This window comes from Dasypus novemcinctus, chromosome 9 (assembly GCF_030445035.2).
Source record: "Dasypus novemcinctus isolate mDasNov1 chromosome 9, mDasNov1.1.hap2, whole genome shotgun sequence".
Lineage (NCBI taxonomy): Eukaryota > Metazoa > Chordata > Mammalia > Cingulata > Dasypodidae > Dasypus > Dasypus novemcinctus.
The window spans coordinates 113,061,932-113,084,396 of NC_080681.1; the positions used below are offsets into that span (position 1 = coordinate 113,061,932).

Consider the following 22,465-nt stretch of genomic DNA (forward strand, 5'->3'; position numbering starts at 1 on the left):
AGGGAACGTAAAAAATACAGGCTGATCTGCGTGTGAGAAATTACGCGGGACTGTGTGCGAACTGAGCGCCTGGGGGGAATTTGTGTGTGAAAATATGTCCTTACGATTCGCATCGCGTTGGGATCTCCGTGAATCTGTGTGTAAGAAATGGGTATCCGAATGCGTGGCTGTGCGTGCAACTTGTGTCTGCCATGTCACCTGTAGAGCTGACTGCTTGAGTCTGTGAAAAGTCGTGAGGAGATAAAGTGTTGTGAAGATGGTCTGTTCATGTACGAGCTGAGGACAGAGTGCGAAGGGGTGTGAAGAGTTCGTGGGTGTGAGCATGTTGGTGCATGAAAAGTGTGAGTGTAAGAACGTTCCGAGTCGAAGTCAGCATGAGTGTGTGTGAAAGTGTTCAGGCGAATCTGAGAACGCAGCTCGTGAGCGAGGCGAGCGCGTGCGCACGTGAAGGCGTTCTGGAGAGCCGGTGAAAGGTGCGTGTGTGTGCAATCACAGGTTGTGGTGAAAGGGCGCGAGTGGTTTTACAAGTCTGAAAAGTGGTGGGGGTGAGGGGCATGTGCGGGTGAGCCGGGAGAGTTGCGTGCGAACACGCGGGAGTAGCGCGCGCGTAGAAGAAAGAGGGGTCCCGCGCCCCTGGGTCTCCGCCCCCATCCCATTCCATACTCCAGGCCGGGTTTGGCGGGGAGCCGGGCTGGGTCGCGGCCCACGGGGAGGGGGCTGGGGGCCCAGACAAAGGCCCAGTGGGCTGCGCAGCCGGCTCGGGCAAGCGGAGCCAGCAGGCCCGGGGCGGGGCCTAGCGCCAGGGGCGGGGCCTGGTGCCGTGGGGGCGGGGCGGGGGCGGAGCGGGGGAGGCGGGGAGCGGGCCGCGCCGTCCCGGGCACCTAGCAGGCCAGCGAGCGCGGCGCTGCGGGCGGGCGCCGAGCGAGCGAGTGAGCCGAGCGGGCCCGGACATGGGGCAGCGGGCGGCGGGCGCGCTCCTGCTGGCGCTGCTGCTGCAGGGGCGGCTGCTCCTGGTGAGTGCGCGGGGCGGACGGGCGGACGGGCGGGCGGGCGGTGCCCCGGGTCCCGCTCGCCGCGCCCGCCAAGTTGGCCGGGACGCCCGAGGCTCTGCGGCCGGGATTTCAGCCCGGGATCGCGGTGCCCGCCAGGGACCCCGGACCGTCTCAGGCCGGCGCCACTCTGTACTATGGGGCTGTCCCGAGGAGCGGTCGGGGAGACCCTGAGCGGGGCTGGGGCCGGGGCTGGCCCGGGCAGGAGCCCGTGGGTCGCCGGCCACGTTGCCGAGTCTCCGAGTGGCTCTGGGCATGGCCTGGCCTGCCATTCCTGGGGACCAGAAACTTTCAGCATGGTGGGAACTTGGCAAAACCGGGTTGCCCCTTTCTGTGCCATCTTGGCAGAAGGGGCACTCAGTGGAAATGGGGACCCTATCACAATCCTACCTGGAAACTTTACAGCTGACTCTTTCCTTAGGGAGCTCTGCGATTTACCTACCCTTTGGGACCTAACTGAGGCTTGTATGGGACACACGCGTCCCTTGAGTCATGAGCCCAGGAGTTGAATCACTGCCTTTCACTGAATAGCTGTGTGACCTCAGGCAAGCTAATTAACCTCTCTGAATCCAACCCGCCTCTGTGTCTGTAGACCCTTAAGATGCATAGCCTCGAAGCGCAGGGCCGCAGTGTGGTTGGGAGGACTGGATGGCATGTCCATGAAAGTGCCTGTTGGGGGCCTGTTGTGTGGTGGACACTCAGTGGGTCTGAGTTTCCCCAGTATTTCTCCTCCAGGTGTGCAGGGGCAGGGGAGGCCTGCTTCTAAAGCCCAGCCCCCTGCCAGGGGCTTGGTTTGGCCCATTTGGAAGCAAAGAATTCCTGAGGCCTATCTAGAATGCATTTGGCCTGGAGAGGTCCAAGGAGCTGAGTGAACTCCAGGAGGGCTGGGCAGGGTCAGTGGGCAGGGAGCTGGTGGCAGATGTGGGTGGGGGCACATGTGGGGAAATGGGCCTGCCCGCGGTGAGCCACAGAACCACCCCTGCCCTTTGAGGTGGTCCTGGGTGGACCCTGCCGCTACCCTGCTGTTCCCAGAGCCAAGCCCCTACCCCAGTCAGTGTTTATCTAGTGACGGGGTTGCTCCACTACCAGGGACTCCCTGTCCTTGTCTTCTGGCTCCCTTTCATCTCTGCCTTCCTGAGTCACTCCTTAAACCCCTCCTCACCCCTCCTGCTCGCCCACTCCCCATGTGGGCAGCCTCCTAAACCTCCATCTCACCCTCACCCCTGACGTCCGGTAGGATCCATCCCTTTGTTCCCCAGTCTGGATTTGAACTTGCAGCCCCTAACGCTGATTTTTGCTTTAACCAAGATCCCCTGGTACCCTCAACCCACCGAGTGCATGGGATGTTGTTAGCAGCCATCCCTTCTTCCTTCCTGACCTCCCCCCAGCATTCTGCCCCTGATGAGGGACTCCTGATCGAGTGGGCTTTGCCGGGGGTGGGGGTGGGGGGCTCTGTTTGCTGAATGCCTGAGAAATTCCCCCCGAAATTCCTGCACTGCAGCCAGTCACATCATTCATTTCTTCGTTCAACAAATAGTCATTGAGCAACATTCCAGACAGTCCCTGGGAATACAGCGGTTCATTCATCTGGACACATTTGCCAAGTACCTACCGTGCACTAGGCATGATGCTAGGGGCTGGGTCTGTGCTGGTGAGCAAGAACCGGCCCTGTCTGTGCTTTCCCACAACTCACAAGCTGGTGGGCTCTGATTCAGATGGGAGAACCGGCAGCTTGGGTCTTGTGGGATTTCAGAGCCTCCTGGCACCACACCACAGTCTGCATTTTCTCCCACCCCAGGCTGCTGGTGGTGGACTGGAAAGAGCTCAGCTTTTGGAGTCTAACAAACCTGGGTTGGAATCGCAGCTCTGCCATTTACCAGCTGTGTGATCTGGGGCGGGTTTCTCTCTCTGGGCCTCAGTTTCCTCGTCTGTAAAATGGGGTGAGTCATTTATTATGAGCCTTAAATGAGATTGGGTTCTGATTCCGATGCCCCAAGCCTTGGGCGCCTTCTCACCTGCTGCACTTTATGTCTTCTGGCATCCAGTTCATGTCCCACAGCCAGGAGTGAGTAGGGCAGGGTAGGATGCTAGAGGGCGGTAAGGTGGTCCTTAGGGAGCTCAAGACCTCGCTGGGGGCAGGAGGCGGGATTGCAGGAAGCAGTGGTCTGTGAGTAAGTGCGGGAGTGATTCCAAGTCAGGGGAGGTGGGGAGGCTTGCTCCCCCGCTCTTGCTGGGGGAGCGGGCCGGCCTGGGTGACTCAGGGCCTGTCTTGGCCTGCCGACCCCTCTCCTTCCTGCTGGGGCCTTAGCCCTTCCTCTCCTGGGCCAGCCCTGCCAGCAGAGAGGAATCTCGGGGGGCCTGGGTGATTACAGTGTTTTCCAGGGCCGAGGAGGGAAGTCGCTGAGATACCTGTTTCCTGCCTCAGCTGGGGTTCCTGACTGGGAAGGCTGCGGGCAGGAACTGGAGGAGCCTTCCCTTCCTGGCTGCTCCTGAGGCTTTACCTCAGCCCTCCCCTCCACATAGCAGCTCGCCCTGTCCCCCCACAATGCTCCCTGTGCTCCAGACCTGCCACTGGGACCACTCTTGAGTGTGGCCGGCTCACGGAGGAGGGCAGAGGCTGGAAGGGGGAGAGCTGGATCCCTCTTAGCTGAGCTCCCCATGTCTGCGGAGTCTTGGCCCTGGCCTGTTATCAGGCTGAGCACGGGCAAGTTGGGGCCTATGGGTCTAAGGCCCAGCCCATAAGGGTGGTGGAAGGAGGGTGACAGGTGACTGGGTTCAAGACTTGGAAGCTAGGTGAACAGAATGGGGGAGGGGAGGTATTAGGGTGCTGGGGTCAGAGGATGACAAAGTAATACGGAAATTCACATTTATCAAGTAGCCATGGTGTGCCTGGTGCTAAGTTTCTCCATGAACACTCCCACTAACCTGTGTCATTCCCTGCTCAGAACCTCGGTGCGTTCCCAACATGGCTCAGAATCAGACTCAAACCCCTAACTTCATCTGCAAACCCCTAACTTAATCTGCCCTCGGGCCCTAAGAGATCCGGCCTCACCCCTCCCCTTCTGTTCTTGCCTCCTGCCATATTCCCCCAGCACGTTTTCCTCCAGCTACCCTGCATTTTGTTTCTTGAACACACTCCCAGGCCCCAGGGCCTTTGCACCTGCTGTTCCTTCTGCCTGGAATGCTTGTCCCGCAGATACCAGCATGACCTGCCGCCTCACTTCTGCCAGGTCCCCGGCTACTCTGTCCATCGCTCTCTGTTCTCTGAAACGGCTTTATTTTCCTGCTTGTCACTCTCTGCCATCATCTTTTTACTTGCTTATTATTCCCCCCCCCGCCCACCAGCACCATTTATACTCCCCGAGAGCAGGCCTTTTCTGTTCTGGTTCAGTGCTGTATGATTACCCAGCGGGCGGTAAGGTCTCAATAAATGTGTTGATTGACTGTATGAAGCTATAGCTATTCGTATGGTCCCCATTCTGTGAGCTGAGGAATTGAGGCACAGGGAGGTTAAGTCACTTGCCTAGTTACTTACGCATCGTGGTCAGTGCTGCGAACCGTTTGGAAGCTGGAGGAAGCTCTCCGTGCCTTTAGTAGAGGGTAGCTGCTGTCGTTTCGTTGATACAAGCGGGAACTCAGATCCCAGGAAACGGGATGCCTCGGGCAGGGAATAGGGCGACGGGCTGCGGGGACAGGGACACAAGGATGGGTGGGCCGCGGTGCCTGTGGGGCCTCCTGGAGAGCCGTGAACTCTTGGGCAGCCATTTGTGGGATTACCCGTTCATTGTAGGTGTGTTAGTTTACTCCCCCGTCAAATATTCCCCGGGTCTTTATAGGCAGTTGAGTTCGCTCAGGGCTTGAAGGCCTACACGTGGGGAGCAGGGGGCCCTTTGCCCCTGCCGTGCTGTCGGGGAGGGGGAGAAGGTGCTGCCAGGGAGGGCGCAGCCCCCTGCGAGGGCCTCTCTTGGGTTTCCCTGGTTGGCCGCTGGGGGCTCAGGGTTTGGGGTGAGTGTGTTGAGGCTCCAGCGTGGCCGGCCTTGGGGGGGGTGGGCAGTGGATAGTCTCCGGAGGGAAGGTGGGAGGGGACTGCCTGACTAGAAGGGTCTAAGGTGATGATTCAGAGGCTGCCTGGGGGTCAGACATTTGGGTTCTGGACCCTCAGACCACTTGGGGCATGAGGCAAGGGCTCCCTGGCCCGGCCTGTCGTCCCCCTCCCCAGAGCAGTCCCAGCTGTGGCTGTGAGGAGGGAGGCTGGGGGACGAGCGGGCTGAGCCTGGCCTGCTTTCCCAACAGCTGCCCAGGGATCTGCTGATACAGCACCCACTGCCCCCTCCTTCCAGGGGCCGCTCTGCACCCCCTTACCACCACCACCCCCCAGTCTTGCCCCTGTCAGGAAGGGAGAGGCTGGGCCAAGGGTCCCGGCCCTGCTGGAATGTGGCCACAACTGGGCCTTGGCCTCTGGCCCTGCTGCCCGCTCCTGCTCCCGGGGCCCGGCTGGGGCTGGCTGGCCGCCCCGGAGCCCAGAGCTGGCTGACTGAAACCCAGAAGTATGTGTGGAACTTGGTTTGCGGGGACCGTGTCAATAGGGGCCTTGAGAAGGGAGTGGCTCACTGCTGCCGGGGGTGGCAGGGCCGGGGGCACTAGCCTGAAAGCCCTGAGAACAAGGCGGCTCTTTGAGTCTGGGAATTTGGGGCCTTCAGGTCTAGGCCACCCCAGAACCCACCCTTCCTGCCTCTCCACCAGGCCCCTCTGTGCCAGGGCAGAGGGCCTTAGGGCATCCCCGGGGGCACCTGTGGCAACCCTGAGATGCTCTTTGGAGCAACTCCCAACTACCTACCAGAACTTAGCCCTGAGGCATAGCTGCTTCTCTGTTGCTCTGGATTTTAGGGGAGGTACAAAGGCTTGCAGTGTGTGTTGAGTGAATAAATGAACCAATGACGTAAGTGATTCTGTAAACTGAAGTCCCCTGTAGGTATGTGTGTTCGACTTAAAATTCACTTAACAAATATTTATCCAGCAGCTCCTAAGTATCTGACCCTGTTCTAGGGTCTGAGGTTACAGCAAAGAACAAAAACAGTCATATTTCTCGGCTCAAGGAGTTTGTATTACATCCAGTGCAGGAAGACAGACAATAAATATAATATGTCAGATGGTGATAAGTGCTTGGAAGAAAAAATAAAGCGAGGAAAAGAAAGGAGGGCAATGAAGCGGGGTGGAGTGGTCAGGAAAAGGCTGTGATAAGATAACACGTGAACAGAAGGATATGTGAGGTAAGTGAGGGTGTGAGCCCTGCAGATATCTAGGGGAAGGGTGTTCCACTTAGAGGGAACAGCTAACCCAAAGCCTCTGAGGTGTGAGTGTGCTTGGCATGTTTGCAGAAAAGCAGGGCGGCCCCTGTGGCTGGTGAGGGGGAGCCCGAGTCAGGGGGAGCGAGGCAGGGGATGCCGCCGGCAGGTGGGCCAGAGGCGGTCCGGCAGAGCCTTAGCCTTGGCAGGACTTTGGATTTTATTCTCGTGAGATGAGAAGAGGCTGACATTGGATAGGGTCGCTGTAGTTGCTGTGTGGAGAAGAGAACGTGGCGGGTCAAGGGCACAGGCAAGCTCACCCAAGCCAGAAAGGATGAGGACTTGGAGTGGTGGAGGTGGGGAGAAGTGGTTGGATCTTGAATCTCTTTTGCAGATGGGGCCCACAGGATTGCCTGATGGATTGGGCGGGGGGTGGGACAGAAAGAGGAGCCGGGGGTGCCTCCATGATCTCTGGCTTGAGCTTCCAGAGGATGGAGCTGCCACTGAGAGTGGAAACTCCAAGGGGAGGAGAATTTCAGGAAGATCAAGAACGGTGGGTGAGGGAAGGTCGGCTTGGGGGTAGGGGGCAGTGTTGGGGTAGTGGTGGGATCTTGCCAAGTGAACATTTGGGGAGCCACAAATACTGCTCCCTCAGAACCCCATGGCCTGAGCTCATGTTTCCATGTTTCTGCCTTTATTTGGAATGGGCTGTCTTCCTCCCATCTAGACTGGAAGCCCCATGAAGGGCGGGGACCCTGTTTTGTGCTTGACAGATGTGGGTGTCCTGTGAATCTGTGTCAAGTGAATAATGAATGGCCTGGAGGAAGCCAGCAGGCCAAGAAGGCGGAGGCTCCTTGTTGAGGATGGGGAAGGGGCTGCCCCTGACCCCTGGCCTCATGGGAGCTGTCCTTCCCAGCTCTTGCTTTCTGCCAACAAGCGGGTCAGGCCGGGATGCCCCCTCTCCTGTCTTACATTTGTCTGCTCTCTTACTGGACTCAGAGTCCCTTTCCCCAGGCAGTGTGGTCGAGGGAAAGGTGTGAGCTCAGAGGGCCCTGACTTCAAATCTTGGTTTGGCTCCAGTGGGCTGGGTGACCTTGGGAAAGTTGCTTTATCTCTCTGAGCCTCAGATCAACTGTGAAAGGGGGCTTGTGATGTCTGTTCCCCAGGTGGTTATGAGATGGCCAGGTGCATGCACCTTGCCCAGTGCCTGGAATGTGACATTGATAACCAGCAGCCACCTTACCAGCCTTGCTCCTGCTGAGGGCAAGGCCAGTGTGGTGTTTGGCTCCGGGCTCCCAGTGCCTGGCCTGGCCTACTGTGGTGCTCAGCAAGTGCTTGTTGAGTGAATGATCAAGAAAATGCTCCCACTTTCAGTTTGAGAGCCCTGATGTAACTGCATCTGATCTGTCCCAGCTCCCCTCCCCCCACTGAGGCCCCAGCTGCAGGACAGAGTCCACTTGTCACCCTGATCTGCTGCTTCCTGGAGGAGGAGAAGGAGGGGGGCACGCCCCAGGGTGTGGTCTGGGAAAGGCTAGAGCCTGGACACACTGTCCCCTTCCCAGATGTGTGCAGTTGGTGGGCCCTGTGCAACGAGAGGTTTGACCAAGTGGCTCCCGTGGGCGCAGAAAGGATGTTCCTGCCTCTTAGGGGGAGCGGCGAGAGGAAGGGGGGCTTGCTAAGGCCCTGTCCCAGCCCCGTCCTCCCTCGGGCCCACGCGGAGGTGGCAGGGCCTTCCAGGGTGCTCTGGGAAAACACTGAAGCAGGTCCATGTTTGCTAGGCTGGGGGTGGGGGGCTGCCCGGCACTCATCTGGCACCTGTGGGCTCTCGGGAACAGCAGGACTAAAGAGAAAGACGCACAAAGCCCCCCTGATTCCTCTTGCCCTGTCCTGTGCCCTCTCCCCACTAGGGTGGGTCCCAGCCCGGGGTTTCGTGTTGGACATTTGGCCTCCTTCCCCTGTCTAGTCCCAGCTGGAGACTTGGGGGAGTGGGGAGGGAGGCTGGTGAGCCAGGCAGCCTTGGGCTGGGCAGGGGACGGGCTTCATAGGCGGCCCTGGGTGACCCCACAGATGCTTCTCCTGGGGTGGGGCTGGAATTCCCAGCTGCCCCTGGCCCCTTCCCAGCCCACCAGCCCACCTCGGGGTCCTTGTCCCCACCTCTCCCTGCCCTGCCACCCCATGGCTGTCTCCCAAGGAGCCAGCTTTGGTCCCGGCCTCCCCTCTTCACCCCAGCTGAATCATCCCTCTCCTTGTTCGGCGTTTCCAGTTTTCAGAGAGCTGGGAACACGGATCATGCCTCTTCTTGGAGCCCTTTCTGGGCTGCCTGGATTGAAATTCTGGCCTCATCAGTCCTGGCCCCTGTGGCCTCTGTCGCTTCCACAGCTTTTCTCCCCCTCCTGCCTCCTGCCTTCCTGTGACCTTTGGGCCGGGAGAGCTAAGACCTGGGTCCCAGGCTCCCTGTGGAGCCTGTAGGCTTTGCCCTGTGGGAGTACAGTGAGTTTTTGCTGAGTCAGATCTTCTCTGAGCCAGCCCTGTGCCCACCTTAATTCAGAAGCTACATGGCCCAACTGAGAGACACAATCTACACGTGCGTCCCAAACTGTCTCATTAAAACATCCCTGTGCAGTGAATTCAAGAGTCCATCCATCCATCCTTCCATCCATCCAACCATCCATTTATTCACTCATTCAGCTAACATTGCCTGAGAACCTACTCTGCCAAACGTGGTGCTAAGCGTCTTACCGGCAGTACCAAGCCTCCTGAGAGGTTGGGCTTATACCTGCAGTTTCCAGGGGAGAAAGCTCAGGAGAGAGCAGTGCCTTTCTCAAGATCACTCGCTGGGTGCAGAGACAGTTGGGAGCTGAATTCAGCTCTCCTGGTCCTCCTGGAAGAAAGGCATGGTTCCTACTCTTTGGAAGTGTTGGCTCTTGTTGGAGAGACAGGACCCATGAATCATAAATTACCCAGCACAACTCAAAATCCAGACAATAACAGATTGTCAGGGAAGGAAAAAGATCCATTTGGCAAGAGTTTTCTGGAAAGGCTTTCTAGAGGAAGGGGGGCTTGTAGAGTAAGGAGGATTTGGACTGGTGGAGGGGGAAGGCACTCAGGGCCAGAGGTCCAGGAGTTGTCCCCATTGTCTCTGGATTCCTTTGGTATTGTCCACATTGTTGTCTGCTATGTGAGCAGGAAGGCCCGGCCAGCTGCTCAAGTCATTAACACTGGGGAAAGAATGAAAGGAAGTCCCCAGGATAGCTGAGGTGACAGCCATCCCAGCCCCTTCCTTCATCCTGTACCTGGCCAGATCGGGATGCAGGAGGTCAAGGCCTGGCCCTCCACTTGATTGCCAGCCAACTGCTGGCTCCGGGCCTCACTTTTCCTATCAACAAAATGGGCTCCTTTCTTGCTCTTTGGCCACCTGCCAAGTCCGAGGACATGGATTCTGAGTTCTTGAGAGAACTGCCAGCTTCTGCCCAGGAGTTGGTGGTGCGCCCTGCTCTGGGTTCGGCGGAAGGTGGTAGCCACCTCGAGGAGCCTGCCGCATTACCAGTCACACATCCTCATCAATGCCCCCCGCCCACCTTTACCAAGTGCCAGGCCCTGAGCTAGGCAAGCAGATGGGGAGTCCCCAGACCTCCTTGAGGTCTGTCCTGCCCTCTCGTGAGGACTGGTATCGCCTCTGTTGTGGTCTGCCCACGTGGTTCACTGCTGTGCCCGTCGAGCTAACATCCAGCTCAAGGGGATGTACTGGATGTGACCTCCACACTGGACTGAAAGCACCAGGTTCATATGCTCCTCCTGGCCCTGCCAGAGCAAGTCCTTTAACTTCTCGGAGCTCACTTTTCCCCACATGCAAAATAGGATCACTCATTCATTCATTCATTCATTCAGCACACATTTGCTGAATGCTTTGCCAACTTCATGCATGCCCAGTGTGGGGTTAAAGGAGCCCAGGGTCTGATGGGGAAGACAAACTGGGGGAGGGGCTGCGCAATACAAGGGGGGGGGGGGGGGGAGGGGAGGGGGGAGAGGAAGGAGGCTGCATTCAAGGAAGAGAGAGACTGCGGGCTTCAGAACAGGGTTTTGGGGCCACAAGAACTCCAGATGTCCTGAGTCTTTGTGACTTAGTTCCCCATTAGTCGTTCTAGTCCCTGCATAGTCCGGTTCCCTCAGCAATTAGCTGGTGGGAAGAGGGGAACCCAGGAGACCGCTCCTCCCAGGGCGGGGCAGAGGACCCACCCAGGTGGGGGGCAAAGCAGGCTGGTTTTATTGCGAGTCTCTGGCCAGCTCGTGGACGTGAAAATAGCAAGGGCTAGTTGTGCAGGGTCTGGTGATTTTTAATTTGGGGGAAATGGAAGCTGGCCACAGAGCTCCGGTTTGGGGTTCAGTGGCAGTGAATTAGTTAAAGGCGCTGCGCTCTCTTCCTCTTCCCACTCTCCTGGTGCGGGGAGCAGGGCCGGGCAGGACAGACATCAGCTTCAGCCTAGATTTTGGCTTCAGGAAGTGGGAGGAAAGGGTTAAGTCTGGCTGGTTTCCCCCCTCCCCCCTCCCTGGTGTTGGGAGAGAGACCTGGGATGCTGGGGAAGGAATGTGTGATAAGATCAAAGCTTCCCGCCTGCCGGGGGCCTCACCTAGGTTTCACCTGAGTAACTGAGGGGAATTCTGTAAGCAGCTGGAAGGTGGTGGCCTCCTGGCCGCTCCCACCCACACTTCAAGAGGCCCCCCCTCCCCCAGGCCTCAGGGGCCCCTTCCTCCCCCACCGTGTCTCCCAGAAGGCCCAGTTCTTGCCTTGACAGGTGCTAAAAGCCCTACAGGCCACCTTTGCTTTGGCACTTTGAGATTTGGGTGCCACTCTCCCTATCAGCATTCTCTCCCTCACAAGCTCTCTCACATCTGGGGTCTCTAAGCCCAGGAAAGTTTTGCTTGTAGAAAGATCAGGGCTCTGGAGGCCTCTCCCTGTGGTCTCTTAGCCTCCCATTAGTTAATTCTGCAGGATGTACTCTGGGACAGTGTTCTGGGCAGAAGGCACAGCCCTGAGTCCTATCCCAGCTCCATCACTTATTGCTGTGTGACCCTGGGCTGGTGGCTTAACCTCTTTGAGCCTCGTCTGTCAGCTGGGAATAATTATACCTACTTTGCAGGGGGTTGGTAAAGATGAGAAAGCAAATAAATTTCCTACAGCCAGAGAGTAGGAAGTCGATAAATAAGAACGACTTTTTTGTGATTTTCTTTTTCCCTCTTCCAGACTGCTCCTAGTCTTAGGTGAACCTGGGGAGTCTCGGGTTTGCTTTGCTTGCAAGAGTCCAGCCTGTCCAGCCCTCCTCACTGATAGGGTCTCCAAAATGCTGGAGGGGACAAAGGGAGGGAGGGCTGTGAGTGAAGAGGTCCAGGTGCTCACTAATCACCTCCAGGCCTGCTGGGATGCCAGGTAGAGGCCAGGTGGTCAGCCTCCCCACTCCCGCCCCCCCCCAGGGGGGCTCACTGCCCAGCTGTGTAGCTGAGTGTAGGTGGCCTTAGGATGCCCCAGCTGGGGAGGGGCTGGAGCTGGCCCTGGGTGGAGGCACTGCAGCCCGGGCACTGCCTCAGCTCCGCAGCCTGGCTCTGCCCTGGTTAATGATTCCTGCAGCTGGCAGGAGAGCAGGGGAGGGGGGGCTCCTTAACCCCTGGTTGCGCCCGAGGTATGGCAGCCGCCTGGGTGTCCCCTGCCTGAATGCGGCAGACCTGCTCTGGGGAATCCGGGGTGGGAGAGTGGGGAGCAGGGGCTTGGAGTCGCAGATCCACAGGCAGCCTGGGTTCTTGGGGACAGACTTAGGCCCACTTGGTGAAATGTGAGCTATGGTATAATTATAGTCCCCTGTGGTTTGGCGCCAGCTGTGTGTGCAGACCCTATAATGACAGAAGCAAGCCCCTTCTAGCACAGAGGCACCCCTGCCCCCCTCCTGCAGGTGGGGGGAGGTGTCATGGTAAGGGCTTCGGGGCACCTGGGCTTGCCTTCCACTCCTGCTCCTGCTGCTTCCGGGCTGTGTGACCTTGGGCAAGTCAGTTAACCTTTCTGGGTGTCTTTCCTTTTCAGAAACAAGGAAATACTGATCCCCACTTAACAGGTGTCAGCTAGCCAAGGTGTGGGAAGTATATTTAGCTCATAACTAATACTGGGGGAATGGAAGCAATTATTATATTAATGTTGCAGTTTTTGTTATTAGGAGAAAGTGAAAGTTGAATCCTCCTCTTGGGTAACCAGGGCAACAGTGGCCCATGGGGATGAGCTGGAGGACGCGGGGAGATCCCAGAACATGGATGAAAGGGCAGGAAGAATGGAGAGCCCGGGGGTCTCCTGGGCACTCAGGCCCACCTCAGTCCTGTTTCTGCTTCTTCCCTAGGCTGGCTCCTTAGGCGGGTGCAGACCCAAGCGGGAGGAAAGGGGAGAATGGTTTATTTTGATAGCATTAGGGCATTTTCCCCTGCTGGCAGCTGCTATTTTGAGAGCCCGTGAGAGCAGAGCCTATGGTTAAATTAGGTAATGTTGCTCCGGCAGGAATGTGTGAAGCAGTCAGGCTGAGGCTGCAGGGAGAGGACTGTCGGTTCACTCCATATAAAATTAAACTGCAACTTGGAAAAGAGCAGTTCGGGCTGCTTTATAAGGCGATGGAGGGGGAGGCCGCTGGAAGCTGCTGCTGGGGGAGTGGAGGTGAGGGCCCAAGGCTGGGTGGCCGTGGCCCCTCTGGGGAAGCCTGGGCCCGTGCCAGGGGTCTGACTGGCCCAGCAAGGGGCCGGTGCTGGGGCTGAGGGCCAGGCCTGCGGTGTCCTCAGCTCCACGCCTCTGGCTTCTGCTCCGGGCAGGTGGAGCGTGGGGTGGTGTGATGCAAGGGAAGGATGGAGCCGCAGACTTGGCCTTGAACCCTGCTTCTGCCTCCTTCTAGCCTTCTGTGCTGGGGCAAGTCACTCAAACTCCTTGGCCCTCAGTGTTGTTATAAGCAGTGCAATGGGGATAATGGTTCGAGTCCCCTGAGGGGAGTTTCTTAAGGAGTAAATCACAAGAAGAAAAAGAGGAACTACTGTGTGCAAAGTATGTTCTAATCCCTCTTTGTCTTTGCAACTCAAGGGCTGTCCATGCAGTCACATGGCACCGAGCATGTTAGACATGCAAAGTCTCAGGCCCTGCCCGGCCCCACTGAATTGGTATCTGCAGGTTAACAAGATGCCCAGGTGATTCATGTGTGTGTTAAAGTTTGCCAAGTGCTGCTTTATATACACTGTCTCATTTTATCTCGAGAACACTCTATGATGTAGATACTGTCATCCTCATTTGCTAGTTGTGAAAGCTGAGGCTGAGAGAGATGACCAACACGCAAGCTCCATCCATGTTCATGCTCTTTCCAAATTCTTCCGCTTCCTCCCTCTTTTGGTCTGGGCCAGAGCTGGGGAGAGAGATGGGATGTTGAAGCCGCTGGAGGGACGAGAGAAAGTCAAGAGTGTGTCCTGCCCTTGACCTTCCAGCCTTTCACCACGGGCTCAGCCCAGCTGGGTGGAGGGCCTCTCCCCAAAGTCATTCCACAGAGTCCTTGAGAGGCCAGTAATTTCCTTGGCGTTATTGGACAGGACAGGAAGGGGGCTCAGTGCTGGTGTGGCCTGCTGCACATGGGCTGCTGCAGGTCACAAGGGAGAGGGAATTAGAGCAGGGGACAGATGAGCCCTCTTCAGCCCCAGGCTCAGTGGAACTCACTGTGCCCGTCACCAGACTCAGTGAATCTAGCAGCAAACATGTGAGGCATACCTACTACGTGCCTGGCCCTGAGGATGTACCCTAAATTTCCCGCAGTGCTGTAGGCTCCTCATTATAGAGAGAAAGGGAGAAAAAAAACCTAACTACAATTTATATAACTTTTACCATGTGCCAGGCACTGGGCAAAGCCCTTGATTTGCATTCTCTCTCTCTTTTTTTTTTTTTTTTTTTTTGCGGTACCAGGTCTGGGGAATGAACCTGGGACCTTGTAATTGGGAAGCTGGTGCTCAACCACTGAGCTGCATCAGCTTCCCTGAGTTGGATTTTTTGTTTGTTTGCTTGTTGTATATTTTTTTGTTGTCCTGAACCTCTCATGTGAGAAGCAGGTGCTCAACTGCTTGAGCTACATCCGCTCCCCTGTGTAATTCCTTTTACCTGTTTAATCTCACCTCCAGTTTTCTATAAAATGGGGATAGTAATGATAATGATCCTTACCTCCTAGGGTTGCTATGAAGGTAACTTAATACTATGTCTGGCACATAGTGTTTGTTAAATAAATATAAATACAGATTGTTTCCTAGCAAGGCAGGCCCTATTATTGCCCCCACTTTACAGGTGTACAAATCGAGGTCCCGAGCAGAGAAGGGGCTTGCCCTCTGGTATCATGGGAAATTGGGGCTGAGCCATTAGAACATGGGTTCCCCAACTTCTGAGCCTCTATAATTCATTTCGATATAATAGTATTTGATTATTATCCACTAGGGGCTGGGCATTGGAGGAATCCAAAGGTTAAATATATGTATATAATAAAAAAGATTTAAAAACAACAACGAGGAGCTTTGGTTCCAGCAGGAGAGTAGAGACATTTACTCAAGTGACTCTAATAAAGCTGGAGCTCTAGTGCTGAAAGAGGTGAAATTAAGGCCTATAGCTGTGGACGGGAGAAAGGGGTTTTTGCGGGGGAATCCAGGAAGTGGAGGTGGTGGCCAAGCCGGGCATTGGAGCACTGGGAGGTTTGGTGGGAAGGCAGGAGGAGGAAAGGCGTGCATCACGGAAGACCTAGGGGCAGGCAAGTAGGCCCCACGGCCCCTGGAGAGGAGATGGCCCAGTTCTCAGGAGCCTGGGGAGGGGCTGCATGGGGGCTGCATGGGGGGTGGGTGGGGGTGATGAGGCAGGGAAGGCTGGGGCCAGCTTTCTTGCCATTGAAGATTCTCACTGTACTCAAAGCCTTGGCTCCTCCACCAGCTGGGATTTCCCCCTTCTCACTCTGTCCTTTCTTCATAGACTTTTAAAAATGGCCAATCGGAGCTTCTGGTCTGTGTGTGATAACGGGTGGAGCAGAAAGAATTGGTCCAAAAGCAAAGAGACTTGCTATCTTGATTAACTGGGCAGCTTTATCGCCTACACATGGACGATTTCCGTTAGGTCTTTTCCAGCCTCGACAATAACCCTGGGTGGGGAGTGCAGCACAAGGGGCCAGGCCTGGGCTCCCATGTCACCGTCGCCTGCTCTGTGACCTTGGGCAAGCCTCAGTTTCCTTCTTTGTAAAATGGAGATAACTCCACCTGCAGGCTTGGCTTAGGGATCAGTGATGGTGTGATCTGCACTGTCCAACATGATACCCGATAGCCACACTTAAATTTAAAATGCAGCTGATTAATTATTAAAATTAGAAATTCAGTTTCTCAGTTGCACTAGCCACAGGTCAAGTACCCAGTAGCCACATGTGACTGGCGGCTCCCTTTGTGGGCAGTGCAGATACAGACCCTTTCCACCCCTGCAAAGTCTTCTGTTGGGCAGTGCTGATCTATGGAAAGTGTTGGGCACAAGGTGCTTGGCTCAGCGAGTGGGTGCTGTTGTCATCATTGCTTGTTCTCTGTTCCAGTTCGCAACCATTGGGCTGTGGAAGCCTGGGATACCCTCCGGGCCTCCGTGGAGGCCGGTGAGGTTGCCCCTCCCGCCATACTGTGCAAGCCTTGCTTCCTCCCCAGCAGCTGGGGAGAAATCCTCACTATCTGTCCCCTGGCGCCTCCAAAATCATGGCTTTGCTCCATCCAGCCCACCCTTCCCCACTTAATTTTCCCACCCCTCAGCCTGCCTCCGCTTATCTCACCACCCAGCTGCTGGCATCTGGACTCTCCAGGTCCACCCTCTGATTCCCACTGCCTATTCCCAGGGGAGGGGGTGGGTAGCAGGCCTCCCCTGACAGTCTCCAGCTCCGGGCGGTGGTGCGGGCAGTGGTGCTGTTTGCTCCGGCCCCTCTCAGCAGGGAGGAGGTGATGGTTTGTTGTGACGGGGCAGTGGGCAGCCTGCCCGCTCTAACGCCGGTATCTGGGTGCCAAGCGTGCTGTTTGCACTTGGCCCGGGCTTTCGGGTCTGGCCCGGTGCCCAAGAGGGCCAGTCTGCTGTGGCAACCCAGCTGACAAAGGCCGGTCATGGGCCTCCTCCTGGTCCAGGACACAAGGAGCCTTTCCTGGGCTGGGACCTGGGTCCTGGGGGTTGGGGTGGGGCACGACCAACACCTGGAGCCCGAGGACACGGCGGATCCCCAGGCTGTGGCTGGGCCTTGGGTGCTGAGGGTGCTGAGGCAGGCACAAGCAGGGTACAGAACCCTTAGGCCAGGCAGGGTGGCCCTGGGTTTCAGCCGGTGGGTAGGGGCTACACCCAGGACTCAAACCCGTCCAGGCAGTCACCCTGTGTGGTATTCACACCTGCCTGGAGAAGGGGCCTCGTGGGGGAGGGGTGGGGAGGAACCCGAGAAGCTCAAGGGGCCTTCTCTTGGCCCCTCCCTCATCACCTGGAGGTGGACAGAGCAGGCACTGCTGGTGCACTGGCAGATGAGGACACTGAGGCCCAGAGAGGAGGTGTAACTTGTCCAAGGTCACGCAGCCAGTCTGAAGGAGTCAGAATGCTGACTCAAATGTATCCCCCCCCCCCCCCCCGCCCCCAACATTCTGACGAGAAAGAAGATGGAATCCTGGCCCTATTCCTGTGGGCCACTGCCCCAGAATGACAGGCATCCTTTGTCTGGGAGACCCAGAGGCCCACCCAAGGCCCCCAGGGCACAGCAGGGAGCAGAGGTTGGGCCCAGGGCCCCAGCTTTCCCTGGGCCGTGTGGGCCCATGGACAGGATGTCCCCACTGGCAATAGGCATTCCTGGTCCGGGGTGACAGGCAGTGGGAGATTTACCATTTCCGGTAACCAGATTCCCCAGGAGGTTGCAAAATTCCTTGCCAAAGGCACGCACCCCTCCCTTGCCAGCCCTTCCTGTCGTTTCCTCGGCTTGGCTGGCCATCTGGGGGGTTGGGGCAGGCAGGAGAGATGAGCTATAAGCCCTGGAGGCCACAACTGGAGTCTCAGGCCCTGATCACCCACCAGCAAAGACAGCCCAGGGCCGCCTGGCCGGAGTCCTTCAAGCAGCCGCTTGGCCCGGCCTCTGGGAGGCCCTGTCTCCAAGGAGGGGAAGGAGGGGACTCTGGAAGGTGGAAGACCTGTGTCAGGAGCGCCGAGCCCTGGCTTCTGGGCCTGCCTCGGCCACCAAGTTGCAGAGACTCTTGCTCCTCCCATCTTCTCAGAGCTGCCACTTCCCTCTGCCGTGGCCGGCACTGTTCTAAGCACGCTCCAACCATTGTCCCCACCCCCTTACAACTCTGCTGTGGGCCCCACCGGTGGCCCCATGAGCAAAATGAGGCTCCAGGAGGTAGTCACCCAGCAGCCAGTAAGTGTCAGAGAAGGGATGGAGCCCAGGCCCCCCAACACTGGCTTATGTCCTTCCCTCCCCTCTCTGGGCCTCAGTTTCCCCTTCTGATAAATGAGGGCATGGGGCCTGGTGATGCCTCCAGCCCTAGAGCTCAGGACCCAGGAAGCCTTTGGAGCTTAGTACATGCAGGTCTCTGATGAAGTTTCTCTAGCCTGTGAGAGGAAGAGCGGGAATACTTTTCCCTGTGGGTTTTGGAGCACTCAGTCTTGGCGTGTGGAGGAGTGGGGATGGGAGGGGAGGAGAGGGAAGAAGTGACGCTTACCTTAAACCTGGTAAGTCCCAGACACTGGCCAAAGCTCTTAGGTTGTCCTGTGGAATCCCCACAGCAGCCTCATGGGGCGGCTATTTTCTACATTTTACAGAAGAGGAAACGGGCTCAGAAGGGTCAAGGGACTTGCCTAAGGCCATACAGCTAGGAGGGTGGAAGTTGCTGAGCTGGAGCTCAAAACCTGGTCTGACAGCCAAAGCCATGCCCTGTCCACGCACACAAATCGGAATGAGAACGCGTGGTCTAGTCTGCTCTAAATGGTGTGGGGTGGCGTGCGGCCAACGCCTATTTCCTAGGAAGGCCTTGGTGGATTAATCAGATAGTCCAAACTATTGCCATGTCACCTCCGCATCCAAACTACATCTCCCAGGCTGCATCTGACAGCTGAAGTGGCCCAGAAATCCTTTGTTCAACTGTTTCTTGACTCTGTGCTTTGGAAAATCTGTTCAGTCGTAATTATGGGTGCGGGAGAGTTCAGAGAAGAAAGAGCAGCGTGGGCTGGAGCAGGCTGGAAAGGCTTGGCGTGGAGCTGGGCCTGGAGCCGGGCCCACCAGGATCTGAGGGGGCTGAGGGGGGCCTGGGGAGGGGTGGGGCAAGGCCGAGCTCAGAGCCTTTCTTCTGAAGGGCCTCAGCCCAGGCCAGGAAAGCCAAAAGGCCTCTCCAGCACCCCCCCGTGCCACCCAGTCCTGCCTCCCCACCTCCCCACCAGGGTCGTGGGACAGACCCACATTCCAGGCTCCTCCATGCTCAGCCCACAGACCTTGGCTCCAAGCCTGCGGCTCCTTCATCCGTACACCCCCACTCGCGCCTTCCCAGGAAACTGGGTAAAGTGCTGTGGGGTGGGGCGGTGAGGCCCGTGTCCTGGCCAGCGGGCCGGGCGGGGCCAGGGCATCCTGGGACTTGAGTGGCTGGCATCATGAGATGACCCCAGAGCGCCTGCCCCCGCCTGCTGTGGGGCCTGAGGCTCTGGGGCCCCCGCAGCTGTCAGCAGGGACGGGTGAGAGAGGAGGCCAGAGGTGACGCCCCAGCTCCTCCCCACTACCTTTTCCCGGGCTTGGGCTGGGACCAGCGCTCTCCAACGCCTCTCCTTGTCAGCAGCTGCTGAGCTTCATTCCAGAGCCAGCGGGCCGCCTGCCTTCCTCCCCCACCACCCTTGCAGCCTCTGCCCCTGGGGAGGGGTTGGGGCTAATATAGGGCCGGTGGTCCTATCCCTTAGCTTTTTTGATCATACTAACAACCCTGAGAAATAGGAATTAATGCCCCCGTGTTTATGGAAAACAGATTCAGAGAGCTCAAGTGACTTGCTCAAAGTCACACAGCTCCTCAGCAGCTGAATTCGGCCCTCAGCCCTCTGGCTTCCAGCCGAGCTCTTCCCACTGCCTCTCTTCTGTGTTGATCAGCAGGATTGTTGTGACTTTGAGGTCTGAGTCCCAGCTTGGCCACTTAATAGTTTTAGGACCTCAGGCAAGCGCTTTAAACACTTGGAGCTCCTGTGTTCTTATAAAATAGGATAGTTTTGCCTGTTGGGATTATTAAGCAAATTACACGAGCTAATCAACATAAAGAAGTAGCATAATACCTCGTATGTCCTGGGTACTGAAAAATGAGAGCTGGCGATGTTATCATCAAAGAATATTAACTGGGGCGGACTCGGCCCAGTGGTTAGGGCGTCCGTCTACCACATGGGAGGTCTGCGGTTCAAACCCCGGGCCTCCTTGACCCGTGTGGAGCTGGCCCATGCGCAGTGCTGATGCGCGCAAGGAGTGCCCTGCCACACAGGGGTGTCCCCGCGTAGGGGAGCCCCACGCGCAAGGAGTGCGCCCCGTAAGGAGAGCCGCCCAGCGCGAAAGAGAGTGCAGCCTGCTCAGGAATGGCGCCGCACACACGGAGAGCTAACACAGCAAGATGACGCAACAAAAAGAGACACAGATTCCGGTGCTGCTGACAACAGAAGCGGACAAAAAAAAAAGAACATGCAGCAAATGGACACAGAGAAGAGACAACTGGGGGTCGGGGGGAGAAGGGGAGAGAAATAAAAAAAAAAAACTTAAAAAAAACCAAACTATTAACCACCTGTGCACCTTACCCAGTGGGTGGTTCTGTGGGGGTTACAAACTAACTCTGCAAATATTTCTATCAGTCAACAAGTATTTATTTGGTGCTTACTGTGTACCAGCTGCTAGAAAAAGAACAGTGGAAAGACAGACAAGTTCTGTCCCTGCTTACATTCTAGCCTACAGGGTAGCTGGGGAGACACGACTTGATCTTCATTACAGAAACTTTCTGTTGGTAGAGCCCTCTGTGGCCTCCGCAGCACTTTTCGGTACACTGGTATCATTCTCCATACTTGGCAGATGAGAAGACCCGGCCCAGAGAAGATGATTCCCAGGGAGTATGTCTAAGTGAGGGTCTTGGGCAGGACTGCCTGGCCTGAGGAGCTCATTGTGGGGGGCAGCCCTGTGAGCTTCCTGGAGGAGGAGATGCTCTTGCTGAATGCCGCAAGGCCGCAGGGACGCTGGGAAAAGCGTCATAGGACCCAGCCGCCGCCGCAGTCTGGGCAGCAACAATTTCAGGAAGGTCTTAAGGAGGCCAAAGGCTCTTGTTCCCCAGAGACAAGGCCCAGCCAGAGTTTTAAATACCCTACGCTGCCCAAAATAGCCCCCATTGTCTTGGCCTGCAGCTGGGGGACCCAGGGAGGCGTCAGCACGGGGTGTCCTGTCGGAGGACCCTGAGATCCTGAGATCCTGAGAGAGGCCGGCCCTGGAGGTGGGGAGCCGCGCGGCGGTCTTTGGGCGCTTCCCTATATGGCGCGGTGGTGTTTCTGGGAAGACTTTTTTCCCGTTTGGCTCCTGCAGGAAGGCCCGCCTGTGGGAAGGGCGGAGCCCCGCCCGTCCTGCGTGTGCAACGTGTGGCTGCGGGGGAGCCTGCTGGCTGGGGACGCCCGTGCCTGAGTGAAGGTGCCCCTTTGTGCCCCAGGGGTGTGCGTGCATTGGCCCACCGTCCCTCCACCGTGGGCAGGCCTCAGCAGGCCCCCACCCCGGGCCTCCTGGCACCGTCCTGCGTCTGGCTATTTTGGGCACTGGCTGTGTTCAGGCTTGGGGAGGGATGGCTAATCCTGCCTAGACCAGAGATGCTGGTGAGGTTGGTGGGGCGCCCCCTCGGTCTTCAGCCCGGGGGGATGCCGGCCCCACTGCCAAGGGCAACAAAGGGCTCCAGACAGACCTTGTCCTTGGGACATTTCCTGCTCCCAGAATCAGTAATAGCTGTGCTTCTTCTAAGCAGCGGCCTTGTTTCCACCTTCTGGGTCACAGCATCCGGGATCTGGTCAGGCTTCCTTCTTCCCATTGGCCCCTGGAAAGCTCAGAGCCAAACGAACGGCCCCTTTCCCAGATCTCTGGGACTTGGCTCATGCTTTCTATGTAATTGCCTCACTCCTGGCTTTGTCTGTCCCCCTTTTTCTTACATCTGTTTCATTTATTTTCTCTTGCTGTGCAATGTGTGCATCTTTGTAAGCTGCCTTGAATTTTTTTGGAGCAGGGTGGGAGGGGGCGGTATAACTAAATAAACAGTGACCCTTTGCTGGGCAGTTCCCCATAGTCTCACTGCTTGTGGCTTAGTTCAGACTTTGTAATTCTCTCCTCTAACCCTCCTTCCTTTGCTGGTTGGAGTCACCGCATAGAATTTTTACCATTTCAAGGTTTCAGTAGAATGTCAAGGCCATCTAAGATGATAGCTTTCAAACTTTATTATTATTAAGCAAGTGAAATCCTTATTTCAATCAAAATAACAGTAATAACTATAGAGACACTTAAAGAGCATTCACTGTGTGCTAGGTACCGTTCATAGCATTTTGCGTTTTTGTTTAATCCTCACAACAACCCAATGAGGTAGATGCTATTACTATTAAGTATCATGCCCATTTTACAGATGAGGAAACTGAGTCTCAGAGAGGTGAAGTGGCTTATACACAGCCTTACAGCCATTACGTGGCTGGACCAGATGTATTGTGTAGAAGGACAGGATGTAAGATGGGAAAAGGCTGATTTGTTTTGGTTGAAGCTATTATTTGGGGGAAGGGCCCTAAACTCTACCTGTTACCACCCTTCCATCTCACCCACTTCCCAGCGTGGCCACCAGGGTTGCTGAGGGCCGACAGGAAACCCCGGATCTAGGCCTGGGGCATCATTTGATTGGGGGGGGGGGGGCTGCGACTCCGAGAGGGGAAGGGGTTTGCCAGAGAGAGCAGGGCGAGCTGGAAGCTTCAGGCCTGGGCCCCCTCCCCTGCCACCAGCAAGCCCCAGGCCCCTTCTCTGTCCCCAGCAGCGGAGTGCTCCTGAAAACACCTTCAGATCTGTGGACAGTCCTTAGCAGCAGGAGTGACAT

At 56.9% G+C, this 22,465-nt stretch overlaps 1 protein-coding gene across 6 annotated transcripts in view; it reads left to right on the forward strand.

Moving 5' to 3' along the window:
- The first annotated feature begins 880 nt into the window (after positions 1–880).
- The window catches only part of HSPG2 (heparan sulfate proteoglycan 2), a 100,922-nt gene continuing 79,337 nt past the window's right edge, over positions 881–22,465 (forward strand). For all 6 annotated transcript variants that reach the window (XM_058304161.1, XM_058304162.1, XM_058304163.1 and 3 more), the window contains exon 1: positions 881–1,013. In XM_058304161.1, the coding sequence (XP_058160144.1) occupies positions 951–1,013 (63 nt within the window). In that variant the 5' untranslated portion in view covers positions 881–950. The remainder of the gene's footprint in view (positions 1,014–22,465) is intronic.